Source organism: Kryptolebias marmoratus, linkage group LG22 (genome assembly GCF_001649575.2).
Source record: "Kryptolebias marmoratus isolate JLee-2015 linkage group LG22, ASM164957v2, whole genome shotgun sequence".
In the NCBI taxonomy this organism is placed as follows: domain Eukaryota; kingdom Metazoa; phylum Chordata; class Actinopteri; order Cyprinodontiformes; family Rivulidae; genus Kryptolebias; species Kryptolebias marmoratus.
In genome coordinates this window covers 24,278,843-24,297,197 of record NC_051451.1, presented here as the reverse complement: position 1 = coordinate 24,297,197, position 18,355 = coordinate 24,278,843, and the positions used below count along the sequence as shown (strand labels likewise).

At 39.4% G+C, this 18,355-nt stretch overlaps 1 protein-coding gene across 2 annotated transcripts in view; it reads right to left on the bottom strand.

The window, feature by feature from the left end:
* Positions 1 to 18,355, bottom strand: part of pde10a (phosphodiesterase 10A) — a 60,976-nt gene that overhangs the window by 7,173 nt on the left and 35,448 nt on the right. For both annotated transcript variants that reach the window (XM_017412808.3, XM_017412809.3), the window contains exons 3-17: positions 7,919 to 7,947; positions 7,123 to 7,243; positions 5,877 to 5,926; positions 5,647 to 5,787; positions 4,880 to 5,035; positions 4,632 to 4,682; positions 4,122 to 4,180; positions 3,972 to 4,023; positions 3,196 to 3,338; positions 2,957 to 3,049; positions 2,644 to 2,830; positions 1,081 to 1,223; positions 896 to 979; positions 652 to 802; positions 405 to 560 (exon numbers count right to left, since the gene is read on the bottom strand). In XM_017412808.3, coding sequence (XP_017268297.1) covers positions 405 to 560; positions 652 to 802; positions 896 to 979; positions 1,081 to 1,223; positions 2,644 to 2,830; positions 2,957 to 3,049; positions 3,196 to 3,338; positions 3,972 to 4,023; positions 4,122 to 4,180; positions 4,632 to 4,682; positions 4,880 to 5,035; positions 5,647 to 5,787; positions 5,877 to 5,926; positions 7,123 to 7,243; positions 7,919 to 7,947 — 1,616 coding nt within the window. The remainder of the gene's footprint in view (positions 1 to 404; positions 561 to 651; positions 803 to 895; positions 980 to 1,080; positions 1,224 to 2,643; positions 2,831 to 2,956; positions 3,050 to 3,195; positions 3,339 to 3,971; positions 4,024 to 4,121; positions 4,181 to 4,631; positions 4,683 to 4,879; positions 5,036 to 5,646; positions 5,788 to 5,876; positions 5,927 to 7,122; positions 7,244 to 7,918; positions 7,948 to 18,355) is intronic.

The window sequence follows — 18,355 nt, the reverse complement described above, 5'->3', positions numbered from 1 at the left end:
GTTCTTCTGAGAATCCTTGGGTTCTGACATTCATGAAGGTGTCACTTTGACTTAGAACTTCTTAACTGACACCTAAACACCGCTGCTGATGAAGAATCCTCCTTTATGGAAACTGTGTTCACTAATAACAGCAGGCGGGCAATATGCATTTCTTCAATGAATGCTACTGGAGATCAAATATGTCCACATCTGGAATCATTTCTGACATATTTGTCTGGTTTTGTTGAGTTAGTTGTTTTTTTACTTTCCCTTCTTGCTTTTTCTTATTTTCTTTAGGCAACTGAGATGTTAAAATTGTCACGATGAACATATGAATCACGACAATGATAAATTAATTTTAAATATATATTTCTTTTTGGTTTTCACAGTGCTTGTGCTCTGAGATGAGCTTAGTGGAGCTCTACCTGCAGGATGGAGACAGTCTGAGAGAAGTGGTGCTGCTCCATGGTGGAGGTGGAGTATAGAGCAGCCAGTGGATGGTCAAACTTCTGCAGGTATGCATTGCTGTAACCCCGATGATCCAGGTCGTGGCACAAGCAGGCTATCAACAAACCCTTCTTCTGTAAAACAGAGCAGCTAATTCAGAAAAAAGAAAAAAAAAAAAACACTCGGCTGAAACCACTTTACTTTAGATAACAACAAGAAGCAAACCTCCAGCTCCGTGAAGGTCCCGGTTGTTTTCTGAAGGATGGCGTACATACAGTGCACCACCGTCACTGCGTGCTTCCAGTTGTGGTACGGCACGCGGCGGTAGTTTTTCCGTACGGACATGGTGAACCTGCACAACTTCTCCAGCTCAAAGCTACATCCATAAAAAATAAAAAATAAAAAGGACACAATTGCTTGGTTGGTTGAAGAGTCAACGCTGACATTTTGCTGGTCCTGTGACACTAACCTGTTCTTCCCACAGGAGTTATGAACCATGTAGATAAAAACAGCAGGCCAGATCTCCTCAAAGGGACTGATGTCAAACTGAAACCTGGAGAAAAGAGAAACACACGACAGGAAAGTCTTAGAATAGCATCTGGAGCTCTGAAGACAAAGAAAAAAAAGTTTAGAAGCAAACACTCAAAAGCTCACGTTTCTATTTCTTTATAAATGGGTTCAGGGAGGTTGAGCTGGGTAAGAGTCTTCCATTCTTCTGATGTGCAGATGCTGTGATAAGACAGTTTTTCCATCGTCACTCTGTAAATGCATTCAGAGTGCCGGATCCTGTGGTACATCTGCAGGGAAATCACAGTTTTTTAAATGTCAATGGAGACGCTGAACACTCCAGTGCTGTAAACACTGCTGAAATATTGTACATGATATCGTTATTAAAGCCTTAATGCATCACTGATGGAATTTCCAAAAGGCTCTCTTCACATCTGGTTTGTATCCCTACACCCCCCCCCCTTCTCTCCCTTTCTAAGAAAAAGCAGTAGTGTGATGGTCAGGTACTGACGCCAAGTCTCACACCTTCCACCATAAATCACAACCAATCAGGAGCTGGCCCGAGTGAGGCTCCCTGGAGACGTGGGGCATAAATTACAGGCGAACATAAATCCAGGCGCTGCGAGGACGTGGACCGCTCGTCTTAAAATATTAACATCCCGCATCAATTTTAAAACAAACTTGGTGACGCTGCTCGTGCGTAAGTGTGTCGCACAAAGCTGACAGTGAGTCAGGTCCCACAGCGAGGGGAAGCTTTGACAGACAGACCACACAATGCAGGCTTCAGGAGTTCTAAATGATTCATGAAAGGGATAATCAGCAGCTTTTACTCATGTTTTGTGGAAATGTACACTCTGAATAGAAACTATTTTCTTTAAAAAAAAAATGACAGGACCACAGAATCAAATCTGGAACGCTGCAGCTAAACGTATGTGTGAGCTGAGGGTAATAATGAGGCATTACATTAAAGTTTAACTGACAGAAACAACCAGTCAATACTGACTAATTATGGCTATAAACAGAATGTATAAAATGATCTTTATCGCCCGCTGCCATAAACAAGAGAAGACAATGTTTTTGCCCATGTAATTGTCTGTTTGTTAGCAAAATATCTCATCAACCTGTGGACAGATTTGAATGAAACTCTCAGAAAGTAATCATTAGATACTCATCTACAACTCGTTAACTTTTGGAGTCAACCCACTTTAAACCAGCAGCTACAGCTAAGTGACCTTAGCAAACACATAAAAGGCTATACCTCAGCCAACTTTACAAATACTGAGATCAAACTGGGTGTAGCAGTAGCTGTCAGTCATTACCATCATATACTTTGAGTGCTAACTGATGGCACGAGATCTGTTTTTACAGCTTTGCAGTTATTAACTGTTGGAGTCAAAACCGGGTTAGTTTTAATGAAACTCTCAGAAAAATTTTACAGAAACTGATCTCGAATCTGGCGTGGCAGTAGCTGAGAGTAATCTTTATGACATTCTCGGAGCCCTCACACATCTCACAAGATTGCAAGTAGCATTGCATGGGATCATTTGACCAAAACAGCTGTAATGCCAGAACTGCTCAGTGTAAGATGATTTGAGTTGAAATCTCTGGCATGAAAGGCAGCGGGCGATATGCATTCCTTCAAGGAAAGCAAGGCCTTTATTTACATTTTTTGTAAGAGAGAAAAAGCTCTCAGGATTCTGACGTACTCACATTTGCACAGTGTAAGGCCAGAGCACAAAAGACAGCAAACATCTTAAAGTTGTTCTCATCTGTTTTAGTGAAGGCACTTCCGCTTAACTTGTTCACCATCTGTACCACACCGATAACGGTCCCCCTGCTCACAATGGGCATGCACAGGATGTTCCGCGTGGTGTAGCCAGTTTTGCGGTCTACCTCTCTATGAAAGAGCGAGAACAGGGTTATTTCAGTTTTGCAGAAGTGCAACATGCACACCAAAAGCCCTGTAATTATTAAGTGTTAGAAACCTGAATAAAACTGTACAAAGGTTTACTTTTGTGCTTACCGGTTAAACCGTGGGTCTGCATAGGCATCTGGGATATTTAAGACTTCCCCTGTCCGAGCTACTTGTCCAGCTATTCCTTTGTCTATAGAAAACCTGCAGAGGCAGAGAGAAAGTTTTTACTGAAGTGAACTAAAATGAAAAAAAAAGTTTATTAAAGCAATAACATAAAAATCCATTTAAGATGTTTGCAAAGAAAGTATAAAAACGTAAATAGCTAGAGGATATTGAATTATACACACCTTATTTCTTTTGTTTTCCTAAAGACAGGTTTGCCTTCCTTCTCCTCCCCGATGTCGAACAGGTCAGAGTACAGTTCTTTGTTGCTGTGATCTACCTGGAAGAGTGCGCACCTGTCTGCATTCACCAGGTTTTTTGCATATATCTGTAAAAAGAAGAAAAACACAGAAAGAACATTTTAGCGCCATTGTGGACTTAAAAGCGTCACCAAAATAACCACAGCTTTTTTTTTTAAATCAGATATAATACTGTGCAGAAGTTTCAAGTCATTTCATGTGATCTCACATATAGTCATTTACAACAGTTATACGTCTGCCCCTCCTCTCATCATATCTGATCTTATTCTGAAACTCTGACACAAAAGGCGACAGACGCTACGCATTCCTTCAAAGAATGCTAGGCTTTTAATACTGTCTGACCTCGATGACTTAAGATGATGCTACAGGGCAACCAAAAACACTGAAGCTGTAGAAGAAAAGTCCCATCATCCAAATCAGTGAATTTAGATTTACAAAGCACTGTTTGGAAAATAGTTAAGACAACGTTTAATCTTTTATGCAGTTGGTGTTGTTTTATATTATACACTTGCAAAAATGGATTAATATTAAATTATGCTAAGCAGTTTTTGCATTATATATTTAATTTGCAATATCTAGAACTTGTCAGCAGGGTGTCAGTATTATTGCTACTCCTTGATGCACACAGATTAAGACTGTTTCCCTGGATGTGTAGCATTAAAGACATGGGATGAATATGAACTTGAAGAAAATGCACTTACCATAATATGTTCAAGTAGAGAATCTATTGCCACAATATTATCAAAGTATGTTCTGTGCAAAAAGATGCAAGACAGCCTCACTTTAGAGCTTGTCCTATTTTAAATGTATTCATCAAGAGTTACAGAAACAGTGATAAGAGCAGCTCTTACTTTGACACGTCTAGTAGGAAGTCATTGAGCTCAGTCTGTTTGGCAAGGCCTCTGCACGTCTAGCAGAAAAAAGAGGTCACGATCAGGCACACAGGCGTGTCAAAAAATGTCACTTAAAACACATTTACGGTCTACAAACATATCTACAGACTCTCCCTGTGTCTCTGTAACAACAGAGAGGATTATCAGTTAGTAACTAACCACTGTGGCTGCGGCTCAGAGGTCCACTGCGGACAGAGCTGCAGCGGGACACCAGGTCTCCGGGGCTTTAAGCTATCGTTTCATAATGCATAATGACGTCCCCGGGGAGCTGTTTGTTGAACCTATGGTTTAGTTGATTGGACTGGGCGCAGCGACAACCCAGGTCCTGTACACAGTGGATTTCCCCAGTGCAGAACCAGAACAAACAAAGCCACCCAGGAACATAATAAATGGGACTGGTAGAGTACACTTTGTCTCCGGTGGAGCATTACATTACCTGTTAAAAAAGGGCAATTTCGAATTGCCTACCTGTACTTGATGAATGGCAACAGATGCCCACGCTAAATTTGCTGTTGCAACCTGGAAAAGATGGGGAAACTTAGTTTTAAAGAACAGCCAAAAAAATGCTATAAAGACACATAATCTTACTTTTTAAAGCACTAAGTGTAAACACAACGCTGACTGGAAGAAAGAAAGGATTTAACCCACTCCGTTTTAGTAAGTATACCTGCATTTAGTATACATTTAAAAGTTATTGGTATCTGGGTCAGACTGACCTCCTGGTGACTAAGGTTGAAGGGCTCTTTGCCCCAATGCCGATGCAGCTCCAAGATGGCGATGAGGTCCCCGATGGCAGTGACGATGGGGAGGCACAGGACAGAGTGAACATGGATCCCTGAGTCCTGCCCTGTGCCGTCGGGAAATCGCTCGTCCTACAAACACAAACAGCTGTTTAGGCCTTTATTTCATTCAAGTACACGTGACTTTGAACAAAGCAGCAGAAGTCTTTGAAAGGTCTAAGGAAGCCTACACAAAATATGGAACTTCTCTGTAGAAATCTCATTTCCCATGCTTTTATTTTATGCTCTTTAATTGATTGACTTGTTTGTCAAAATTTGTATCTCTGCTGTTGATGTTTTGTTTAGTTCAGACTCTAAGTGAAACTCTTGCTTTTCTATCAAATCGCTCCTGATCTGTAACCATCTGTACTCTAAATAAACAGCCAAATCCTCCTAAATAAAATGTAGACATATGTATAATCAAACATTTCAGCATTTCAGTGAAATATAGATTGTTGTAATGAGCGATACATTGGTGTTTTCAGTCATCCAGGACATGACAAGTGGTTAAAAAGAAGGTGACTGGACTTCTCTAGTTTCTCCAAGACGTTTCGGCCATGTTGGTGTGATCACTATAACACCAATTTATTTAATTTCCAAACAATTATCACAAATGAAGAAGCCATTTGGATGAGAAATGAAACGTCTTCAAGAAACAAGAGAAGAAGCCCAGTTGCCTTCCGGTTTCAGGACGGCAGCCGTACCCCCATGATGTCCTCCACCAGCACTGTTTTGCGAGTCTTGGCAACATAAGCGGCAATGGTTGTCCCATATGCGATGGGGCCGGAGGGGACGAGGTTTGGATGGCCATCTTTGGCCCCCGTTGGAGTGAATAAACATAAACTCTGCTCAGAAGCAAAGACAACAACAGTAATTGAAACAGAAAATGCCGCCTAAATGATGTACGTATCCTAGCAAAGCCCTTTGTACTCACATTGTTGCATTCTCCCAAGAAGTAAAGTGCAAAACTATCAGCTTTTGTTGCTGTTGAGAAAGAAGAGGCAGAGGTCACGTGTGAGAAGCTCAAGGCCTTAAAATCCAGTACAGGAACCATTAACTCCAGCTGTCAGTCTCACAAAGATGTCCCCAGTAATAAAAGGAATATTTATATAAAAAAGGATCAAGAAGACAGTATAATCTAATATTCTTTTAGTCCCAAATAACAACGAGTGTTCTCTGACCGAGGCTTTGGCTGCCTTCCAGCTCATCCCATTCCCAGTCCTCTTTTTCCAGTCACATTTCACACTCATTTATAGGTCACGTTATCATACAGTGTGACGACAGAGAGCCTGCCGGAGCAGACGACGCACAAATGATCAAGGACTTAATGAGTGGTGGAATTTGGGTGAACTAGTATATATATATTTATTTATTTATTGGGTTCAGTTCACTCCAGAAAATGTAATACATCTGCATCTTTCATGGCAGAGTTTTAGACTGAGATCATCTTATGTTGAGAGTTAAAACCGTTCTGATCAGACCTGGAAAATAATGTTAGGTGTGATATCGCTACATGTCATTCTTAGAGTATGACTCTCAGGTACTACCACGACAAATTTTAGGTCAGTATCTGTAAAACTGACTGAGTTGTAGCCATTTTTGTGTATTTAGGGTCAGTTGGCTGACTCAGGCTGACTCCAAAGGTAAATCAGTTGCAGATGTACGTTCAATGATTACTTTCTGCCGGTTTCATTAAAATCTGTCCTGTGGTTCATGAGATATTTTGGTAAAAGACAGACAGACTTGGGCAAAAACATTATCCCCCTGCCCTCTCATTTGTTGGCAGGTCATAAAACCCTTGTCAATTAAAATGAACATTTAAACAGAATTCCAGTACTAAATCTTGTATTAGTTTATTTTTTAATGTCACCAAACAAAGTTAAACAGTGTAGAAACTGTGCTCATTCATATGCAAATATTTTTCCTCCTTTTTTTATTGGATCACTGTGTGGCTTGTGTAGATCCTATCAAGCAGCTGTTATAAAAAATAAAAAACAGAAAAACCCGTCTCCTTTTCTGAGCTGTTTTGATGGTATTGAAAGAATTTGACCCAAAACTCACAGAGAGATGTTTATCCACCCATTTGTCATAAACAAGCAGAATATTTTCTGTCTCTTAAGGCAGGATTAGCGTGATATGACTGATGCAGGAGGGTTTAAAGTTCTTTTTTTAAATTTTACCTGTTTTGATGATGTTGGACAACTCATAGAGCAGGAGTTTGTTGTCTCCTCCAGTGTCCAGCCGCTGCTCCATGTAGCTGTTTAGTTCGTACACCACACCCTGCATGTTTGTGTCCTGGTACTGCTGGACACAGGACACACAGGCATCACATCTCTGTAGACTCACATTAACACTGACACGGGATTTGAAAGTTTTTCCTCTCCTCTCCCTGTTGCGTTTTAGCTCAGGGATCTCCACAGTTCTGACTCGGGTCCTGGCAAGCTCTGCTGCTGAGCTTCTGCCCTTAAAGTGTGGCTGCGTAAAACTTCTGCCTTTTTAAAATGTTTTACAAGGCCAAAGAGACGTCTATTTCTGCGCCTACAGAGAGGGTGAGGACAGGACAGCGGGGAGAGTGGTGCACTAGAAAGCTTCCCCAACGGGACGCCTTCTGCCCTCCCACATCCTGTTTGCACAGACGTATGGATGACGCACTGAGGGGTTGAGGGAACCTCATTTATTTTCCTGTGTGTTTGTGTGTGTGAGTCCATTTCCACTAAAGCTGCACAGCGCTGCTGTGAGCGCTGACGACCAGCCTCCCCTTCCGACATGACAGTCAAAGGTGTGAACATATGTGTGGCGAGGGGGGATCGACTTCTTTTCCTGTCAGCTGGGACGCACAAATCTTCCGTTTGAAATGGCTGTAAATTTCTAAATGATTTTGTGCTTCTTTTTTAAATAACTCAGCGAGTTTTACATTTATTTTGTGAAACTGTTAAGTGCTTTCTTTTAAATGAAATAATAAAAAAAACAACTTACCCTGCTGATTTCTTTAGCTGATGTGTCATCTGTGAAGAGAAAAACCACAGTGTTAACAAACAATCAAAGTGAAAAAATGTTTCAAGATCAGGTTGCATGCAAACCTTTTGCTGTACCACATCCTTTTTACATCAAGAAGTTCTGTAAGAAACTCAGTTCTGTAAGAAACTCAGCGACTTTTTTTCATTATGTGATCATTAAAAGAAAAAAGCAACAAACATTTCCCCTTCTATCATTGATAAATTCTGAAAAAAAGTAGGATATTAGGATATTTGTTGTATGTTTGCGTTCATAAATCAAATGGTGAAAAAAAGGTGAAGTGAAACTGCTGTTTGTTTGTTTGTTCAGTCAATGAGCCATGTCAAAAATCTAAAAAACAACCAAAAAACAACAACAATAAAAGGTTAAAATAGTCAATTTCAAGTCCAGCTTTATAAGCATGAGGCTGGAATTGCTGTGTGAATTTATAAAGCCGTCAATCTGCCCTGGCTGTTTGAACACTGGGTGAGTATTTTACTTTACTTTACTTTACTCCCACAATGACAGAAACTAAAGAGCTGACAGCACAAGCTGCAAATAAGCAAAACCATATGTTGCTCCTCACAACAGTAGTTTGGTGTTAGAATCTGAGTTTTGGAATTATGTTTTGTCTTCATGTTTCAGTTATAGTTTATTGTTTGTGTTTTGTCTCTTCCCTGTGCCTCAGCCAACATTCACTTTTCCTCAGTCACTCTCTCTCTCTTCCCCATTCTCACCCATCTACACCTGCCTCTAGCTCCTTAATCATCTCACCTGTGCCCACTTCCACTAATCACCCTCTGCCTTTAAAAACCCGGTCACTTCTCATTGTCATTGTCATTCTTTGCCTCCCTGATGTGCCATCCTTCCGTTTGCTCGTGCCTTCTCGTCTCCCAGTGGTTTCTCTTGTCACAGGTCTGTTCATGTTTTGTTTAGTTAATGTTTTTTGAATTTAGTTTAGATTTTGCTGCCACGTCAGCCTTTGTTTTGGGTTTGCCTCTTATTTCAAAATAAATTTAGTTTTTTTTTACCAACATGAGTCTGCGCTCAGGGTTCGCCTCCTTCACCCCAGTTCATGACATTTGGTTGTAAAACAGGATTGAGGAAATGCAAAAAATAAAAACATGCAGAACTTAAGCAGAATTATTAATAATTTGGAGGAGCTTTTTAATCTACTTAAACTTTTCCACATTTGTAGTAGAGCGTAATTGTGAAGTGTAAGAAAAAAGACGCACGGTTTTCAAAATATTTTACAAATAAAAGTCTGAGAAGTGTGGCGTGCATTTATATTCACCCCCCTTTACTCTGATACACCAAACTAAAATCCAGAGCAACAAATTACCTTCAGAAATCACCTGCAATGTCACAGATCAGCTTTAAAATATAGTTTCCTGCTTCTTAAGAAATGGATTGCCAGATATGTTTTTTGCCGTTGTCTTTATAAAGATGAGATTTAGGATCATATATCTCTGGAAAGTTTTCAGAAAGAAAAATTGAACATTTGATATGAAAGAGTGCTGCAACTAAACAAGAAGAAAAAAATAACAATAAAAGTGTAAAAAAAAAAAAAGAGCTGCTCCAGGAACCTGGATGTCCGAGCAGGCAGGGAGCGAGTGCACATGAAAATGTTTTGTTTCAGGAATGTTGAGGAATATCGTCAGAAGTGGCAGCAAAGAGCATCGGCTGGCATCGGTGTACTCTTTACACTGTTGGCCTATCACACAAAATCCCACAGAAATAAATTGAAGGTTGTGGTTGTAACGTGACAGAATGTGGAGAAGTTCAAGGCATATGCACACTTTTTAAATTTGACAGTACAACATATTGTGGCCTTGAGTGCTAATTATTTGAGTGATTTCCAGCTCTTGTGTTTAGATGTGTGTGGGGGGTCCTAAAAGGTTCTGGACTTAGAGTCTGGAAGTGTCACTCAGGATGGAAATAAAACCCTTCTCAAAGCTTCAAAGTGACTCCTCATCACACGTGGGCCAACAAAACACCGGAGCAGGGACTCATCTGACCCTCGTTGTCACTTTCATATGATAAAATGCTGCAGAAACCGGGGCGAGTCTTTGTTATTTGTTTTTTACAAATGATAAGTGAAGAGCTGAATCGAGCTGGCACTCCTCTAAATCAGAACACGCAAAGAGAAAATATCACAGCCAGCCACGCTGTTTGTTGTTTTAAACATTCCTCCAGTAAGCTCTGAGTTTCCTAACTTAGCCATGAGACCTATTTTAGAGCGAACCCCCGGCCGGGCGTGACGTCAAACTGAGGACAGAAAGCTGCACTTGGAAAAAAAAAAAAAAAACTTCAAACCCTTTCATAAAAGAGATGCTTTTTTTTCAGACAACCTTTTTCTGACTTCTTGAGGCCAAGAAAAACTCTGACACAAAAGCCTTTGAAGGGTAAATCTGACCGGATTAGTGGTTTAAAAAAGTGATTTGAGTTTGTTGAAGTAGTTAAGCATAATAAATTCCTGCACAAACACATCAGCATATCCTCACTGATTGTTGTTGAATGTTCGAAAAGAAGAAAAGCAACCTGAGCACATCCTCACTTGTAGGTAAGGTTTTGCTCATATCTCATAAACCACTGAATGGATTTTAATGAAACACGTTTAAAATAATCCTTGGCTGTGCCTTTACAGCTGATTAACGTTTGAAGATGGTCACCACAGTCAACTGACCTTAGAAAAATGGATGTAATTCAGTCAGTTTCACAGATCCTGAGCTAACATTTGACGCGGTAGTAGCTGAGAGTCATTTACAACACACACTCTGGCTGACATCGCATGAGACTGCACACGATGTTTATCTAAAAATATAACAATAACTCCGTCCCTTCTTAGTCTAAACCATTCCTTCATGCATTCCACGAAGGAAGGAATGGTTGGCCTTTAATTCTGTATTTTTCTGAAAGATACAGAGGATCTAAAAATCAAACACAGAGCTGTAAAGCTAATCTAATTTACGAACTGTCTGAATTTGATTTGGATGGAAGGTAGTGTGTGCACGGTGGAGTCTGCACGATGTTAAATGATATATGAGCTCTATGAAAGGAGGCTGTGCACAAAAACTTTATTTGACCATAAAGACAAAAAAGTTTCCAAGCCAAACTAGGAAATGTAAAACCTGCCACTTGTTTGGATTTTCACTTCCTGCAGGTTGTGTCAAATAAATGTGCAGAGCGTCGGCGTCTGATAACAAAAGCAACATGTGACGATGTCTGGTTAACCTCAAGCAACGAGCAGCAAGCTGTCTTTCTTCTTCCTTGGGGGCCCCCTGCCTTACCCACCTCACCCTTCTCTCCTCACCCACAAAGTTCATGGGTGGATGGTGGGGGATGGGGTCGGGTCAAGACTGACACTTCAACACTCCACAGGACCGCACTGTGGCTCTGTGCGTCTGTCTGTTAGCAAAATATGTAGTGAACTAGTGGGCAGAGTTTAATGAAACTTGCACAAAGTAATCATTGGATGTACATTCACAACCTAACATTTAGAGTCAGTCCGATTAAAGATGGCTGCCACAGCTAATAAGCCTTATCAAACACAAAAATGACTTGAACTCAGTCAGTTTGACAGATATTGAGCTAAAACTTGGTATGGTAGGAGCTGAAAGTCATTCACAACACATACTACACATTGTGCAACGTTTTTACTTAAATCATGAAGTACTGGAGTCAACTCTGCCTGTCTGTTAGCAAAATATCTCATGCACCACTACACGGATTTTAATAAAACTCTCAGATATTAATTGCTGAATGTACATCTACAACTGATTAATTTTTGGAGTCAATCCAATCCAAAACTGATCTTAGAAAGCACAAAAATGTCTGTAACCAGGTCATTTTCACAGATACTGAGCTCAGTTTTGGTGAGGTAGTAGCTGAGAGTCATCCCCACCATGAAACTGTGAGCGCTAACAGATTGGGCGAGATCTTTAAAACTTCGGAGGACGATATGCATTCCTTTAGGAATCAAAGTTTTTACATAAAAATGAAAAAAAAGTTTTATTCTAAAGCAGAAAGCAGTCTATGTTTATCCTTGTTGTTACAGAAAAAGAGTTGTACTTTCACTGTGTACATTGATATCGGTGAAATGCAGAACCTTCCTGTACCTTGGCAGCACAGAGATCCGATACCAAATGCCCTTTAAATCTGATCCGTTGTGCAGAAGCAGGTATTTGCTTGGAGCAGCTCCAGCTGTCTCCTTAAAGAATGAACGCAGGGTCATGTATACCTTTAGCTGCTATACACTCAGCATGATACCTGGGTTTGTTTTGTGTGGTTAAAAAGTAGGCCAAAAAAAAAAAAGAACATTCTATGGGATCCTTTGTTTATTTGGACTAGGAATATACGGCAAAAGTTGTGGATTTGCCTGTCCCGTTTAGCAACAACAACATCTCTGTTTCATCAGGTATGCGTGATGGGATTAACCCACATGGGACACCGATCCCTGGGGCTGAGAGAGGCCGTCTGCCTCGGGTGCACATGTAACTGCGTGTTTCACCACCATTCCACGTACACAGTCATCCAAGAGACAGACACCAGCAGTCTGCTAAAGCCATCCCATATTTTTAGGGACCTGCTGTGCTTTTAGTAAACACAGGAGGAAAGAGATGACACGTTCTTAGAAGATATACTGCCATCACACCCGGCAATGAACTCTAAACACAACAGGTTAGCAACATAAGAGCCCAGCGGAGACTTTACTGACTTCTCCCAGTAACTTTAACACTTCTTTCAAACTTCTTGTGCATTTCAGTTAAAACTTTTAGCTGCTCAGCTTCCTGCTATGAATCCTGGGTATACTGTTCAATATACAGCTTGCTTGGTTTAAGACTTCATGGATATAAAAATCCTCTTAAGATTCAGTTTAAGATAACATGATTGTAACATCAGTGGATTTTCTGCAAAAGCTTAAAGCTAACCACTAAAACTCTAAATAAACTCTAACTAGTTACATTTAAAAAAAAGTCTGCACTTCTGCTTTTATTGTAATTTATTGACATGTTTAGTTGAATTTAAAAAGAAACTGAGGAAGTCATAAAATAATGTACTTTGGAGATGCTGACGCAGCAGGAGCCTGACTCGAGGTATGGAACATAAAATCTGGTCATAAAGACTTAAAGAGATGTGATAAATCATTTTGGGAAAGGGTGCAGAGGATGTGAGCAGCTCCGAGTTGCCTTTTTTAGTTTCAAACGAAGCGTTTCTTGATGGGTGCTGTATTGATCTGCTGGCCGGCGTCCCACAGGATGGTCGGCTCGGAGTGACTCAGCATGTGTTGACCCGCATCGACCCGCCGCAGGACGCTCAGCTGCCAAAAGCAGCGCGCTTCGCTCCTCCCGCTTAGTAAGCATGTCTGCTTGTTTATTTTCTAATTTACTGTCACCGTATTCCAGCTCTTCAGTTCGTGTCGTGGAGCTTTTTGTCCGTTTTGTTCAAAAAATATATTAAACTTTAAAAGAAGTTGCAGTCTTAAATTATTTTAAATGGTAAAAAATAGAAAAACGCTGTTGGATTCTAACCTGATTTTTTATGTATTATTTTTGTGGAGAATGCATGTAAGATTTTAAAGATATATTCTAAAGAGTGGCCTTAAATAAATGAATAAAAGTAAATAAAATCAAACTTATCAAAAATATTTATGCATTCTATAAAGCCCTGAATGTAAGATTATTCAGAGCCAAAGAAAAGTGCTTAAATAAGTTACTTAAAGATTTTTATGTATCTCTAATGAGGTATAAGTTCTTTATTTAAAGCAGATAAACAACAAAAGTTATATTAGTCACAGTTTGTGGCAGAACCAAATACCATCCAGATGAGTAAAAGTACAAACTTCACAAACAATTAGATAAATATATAAGTTTTGCAACTATAAGTATATTTTAATCAGGCACAGAACCGTTCCTTGTCGTTGCATCGGCTCTGTACGGTTAAAATGATCCTTCCACACATGTTCAGAATAAATCTGAGCAAAAACCTCCTGACAGAAAGCCCTACAGGTTAGTCAGGCCTCCCGTCACAGTCTCACAGATATGAGCTCCTGCTGCACAAAAAAACGTTTTGTTTTCCTGCGAGTAGCCTGGAAACACAACGCAGAACCAGAATCAGCTGCTGAAGAACTCCACCCAGCTCCTCAGTCTGAGGTTGGAGCGAAAAAGCCCCTGTGACTCCGAGACTTCCACAATGATTCTCATTATTACTCAGGCAGCTGAGGAGTCGCTGCTTTGTTCAAACACTGAGAGGATCAACTGACAAAAAGTTTGGACAAGCTATTTTAAAACAAACTAGAAAAGAATTAGCTGTCTTTCAAATACAAGTCAAAGGCTGCAGTTGCATTTTAAATAATACTGAAAGAATATTAAATTAAAAGTAAAACATAATCCTAACAATGCTCTGTTATAAAGCTGCTGAAGGCTATTGTGTTTGTTTGTCTGTAGTGTTAGCAAAATAACTCATGAAGCACAGGACCAATTTTAATGAAGCATCTAACAGCTCGTTAACCTTTGGAGTCAAGATGGCCACCATAACTAATCATCCTTAGATAACAGATCTCTCGAGTTCTTGCTTCAACCTTAGATGATTTTAGTTTAAAACTCTGGCCTGAAAGGCAGCAGGTGACATGGATTCCTTCAAGACAGAGACGAAAAAGCTTCTCTTGTCTTTATGTTTAAAAAAATAAAGAAGAGGAGAGGAATACACAATCTAAAAATACAAAAAATTATTATTTTTTTAAACTTGTGCAACAACATTACACCTTGTCCAACTGTTGAAGCTGACAAACACACACAACTGTTGTGCATGCACAGTTTGTGTGTGTGTGTGTGTGTGTGTGTGTGAGTGTTGAGGTGAGTAACAAGGGGGTTCTGGATGAACGCAGCAGAGAGTTTGGGATTAATTAACTATCCCAAGATGTTGCGAGAGTGAACCTGGTCGGGTGAGGTGTGATGGTCAAATGACGAGCAGCGAGATTCTGGGAAATGTGTTCAGAATGATCCGTTCTGTTACCCTTATTTATTTTTTAACTACTTTTCAGTCATATTAAAGGCAAAAAATCCCCATGACATAAAAATAGAATTAATAAAGAGTAAGTTAGGAAATAACTCAGCTGAAGTATAATTTGCTTATCAAAAGACGCCTTATTTTTAATATAATGAGAATAAAAACTTCATAATGTGAAGGTTTTTTGTTTTTTTCTGGAATTGCAGACTGTATCACGACCTTTGCCAGCACACACACTTTTACACACTTGTGTGTGTGTGCACAAACAGATTTATCTAATCCTGTGTTGTCCATCACATGATAAGTGAGAACAAGAGCGGCTGCAGGGATTGCTTCCAGGAAGCGGTCCTTATCTCAGTGACGATCACATGATGACGACTCCTCCTGCTGCTGCTGCGCTCATAAAAAATACATCAGATCAATAACTAACAAGTCCAACCTCAACAACTGAGATAGAAATACTTAAACAGATTAGGGGCTTAGCATTCCTTGGAGGAGTATGTATGGCCTGCTGCATTTCGAGCCGGAGTTTGAAACAAAAATCATCTCAAGCTGAGAAATGATGGAACTGTAACATGATGGAACCTCATGTTCCATGTGCAAGATCTCACCAAATGTGTTAAAGATCAAAACTACAAGTTAGGGATGACTCTCAGCTACTACCACATCAAATTTCAGCTTGATATCTGTAAAACTGACAGATTTTGTGCTGGAAAGAATCACTAACCATCTTGAATTGAGGTGACCCCAAAAATTGCATCCAGTGATTACTTTCTGAGAGTTTCAATAAAATCTGTCCAGTGGTTCACAAGATATTTTGCTAACAGACAGACAAACTAACAGATGAACAGAAACAATTGTTGTTTTCCCATCAGTGATAATAAATGTCTTTATTTTCGTCTGGGCCTGTTCAGACAGGAACAGTTGTGGCCTCACGATTTCAAAACGAGAGCGGATAAACGTGCACACATTAGATCTGCTGATTTCAGTCTGTTTCAAAAAAGCAGAAGTTAGATGAATGTGCTGGCTATCTGACATAATGGAGCTACAGAAACATTTCTGCTGCCAAACTGATCATCGTCATCGAACAGAGGAAGAGGAGTTTCAGATCCGACTGACAGAAAGTAAAAATCAACACTGTGAGAAAAAGGCTCAGAGAGATTCCAACATTTTTACTCCGAGTGTATCTGCTTGTCGCTCAGCTCAAGCGCCAGTGCAGGATGTTTGATTTAAAGAAAAAGGTTCATCAGAAGTTTTATAAAAGCAACAAATATGGAAGAATATTACTTCTGTTGTGGGAGGAAAAGAAAAGCTCCTGCTCAGAGAATTAACACTAAAACCCGTCTTTAAAGATACATTTTTTTTGCGTCATCTGCCACCAATAAGCAAATTCTCAGCTTCAGAATAACTCTGATATACTGAGCTTTAAAACGAGAGGTGTTTAAACACACCAGCCTCCGTTCATGTCACATGTTCTGAGCGTAGCTGCAGCGACACACGTGTGACAAACACACAACTGTCCTCCTGTCAGATTCAGATTTGTAAAGCTTTAGGAGGAGAGGACAATTTCATGGATTCTCCGCTAGTTATTGTGTGAGGCGTTCAGGGGACGTCTGTAAATTCTCCCAATGCAAAAAAAAAATAAATGCCATCTCCAGTTGAAATTTGATTCATGACTTTAGGCAGCTCTTCAGATTCTTTCTTGGGATAAAAAAATAACTTTTCCTAGTTAGAGAAAGAGTTTTATGTTGTCTTAAGGAGCGTTTTGTCTTTTTGGAACAAAATGTTGCTAAGAAAGAGTAAAATTATGATTACAATTGAGGATTTACAATAGAAACGTATCTTTTTCTTGTCTTTTTACATAACATGTGATTGGAAATTGTACTTTGTGACCATTAATGGATTTTATTTTGATAACGTGGTGACTGTCGCCTGATTAAGAGAAATTTATGGGCGTATTTTCTGTTCTCGTAATGGTCTGACTCGACAAAGATTCAGTTAAAATGTTGTCAAATCAGTCCTGCAGGAAGGAATAACTGCAGAGGCTTCTTTTTTTACTCTTCTATTATAAAATGTTGATGTATAATAAAGAAAAATAGAAAAAATATATTGCGAATACCTCCACTTCTCTCATCTAACACCTCAAAGGCTGCTCATTCAGAACATGATTGATAATTTACTGACCAATTATGATCTTTTTATAGTTTTCATCCAGCTGAATGGAACCACTGGATATGTTTCTGAACAGTTTGTGCATATCTTAGCGTTAGTACAGACTTTATCTGCACCGACTGAGAGGAAGTCTGATAGTAAAGTCCATGACTTGTTGCAGAGCGTCACGCTGCATGTCGACATACCTGATATGAACTTTAAAGAATCACTGATGATGAACAGGTGATGATGCTGTTTACTTATCTATCTATCTACAGCTTTCACCTTTTATCCAGATCTGTTAATTATTATGTGCTTTGATATTTCTGCTCTGGTTTTTCCATGGAACATAACTTTGTACACCTACATTAAACCACCTTCCAAAGAGCATCGCAGCATTTTAAACAGTCACTCAGTTCCGGTTTTCTCTTCAATAATGTCTCCGTCATTTTATCATAAATCTTTGAATGATGAGCTGCGATGGGACGTCTGACTCACAGCAGCTTCAGATTTCTGCAAACTCTGTTTCTAGTTTGTTGAACTAAACGGTAAATAAAGCAGTGGCTCCAGAGAGGGGACGTAAACATAAATATAAAAGCTTAAAAAAACCTAATTGATGCTTTGAAACACACTTAGCAGTCATGTTTAGGAAAAAAGGAGATGGAAGTAAACAAAACTGTATTTATTCTTCTTGCTGTAATGAGGGTTTATTTTTAACTAAACCTTTTGAGTATTATATAATGTGTACCATTACTTTTACTTTAGCATGTTTTTAAAGAGCTTTACAGAGCTCCAACTTCAACTACCTCGTTTAGTTCAAAATCACAAACAAATCAAGAACTTCAACAAATGATGTGACGTCTTTTCCTTTTGGTTTTTAAACAAACTGTTTTCTTTTGCATAACTACAACTAGCCATAGTTGTAGTAAAATAGCTAATCTGCAGGATTTTTTTATTCATTAATTACAAGTTGAGAAAAAGCAAAAACAGCGTTTAATACGTGAAATTAACATCAAATTTTAAATGAACACATGCATAATTATTTGAATCTACAGGGTTTTTTTTTTCTAGTTTCTGCTGCGCAAAGAAATTTTGTGAAACTAATATTTCTTACTTGGCGCCAGCGGGAATTATTAACATGATTGCCTTTATTTATTATCAGTCAAACTAAACACACACTCAGTCAAACAAACAGACTGACGCAGCACACAGGAAACAGTCTCAGACTCCAGAAGTTCACGTCTCTACATGGCAGAAGCG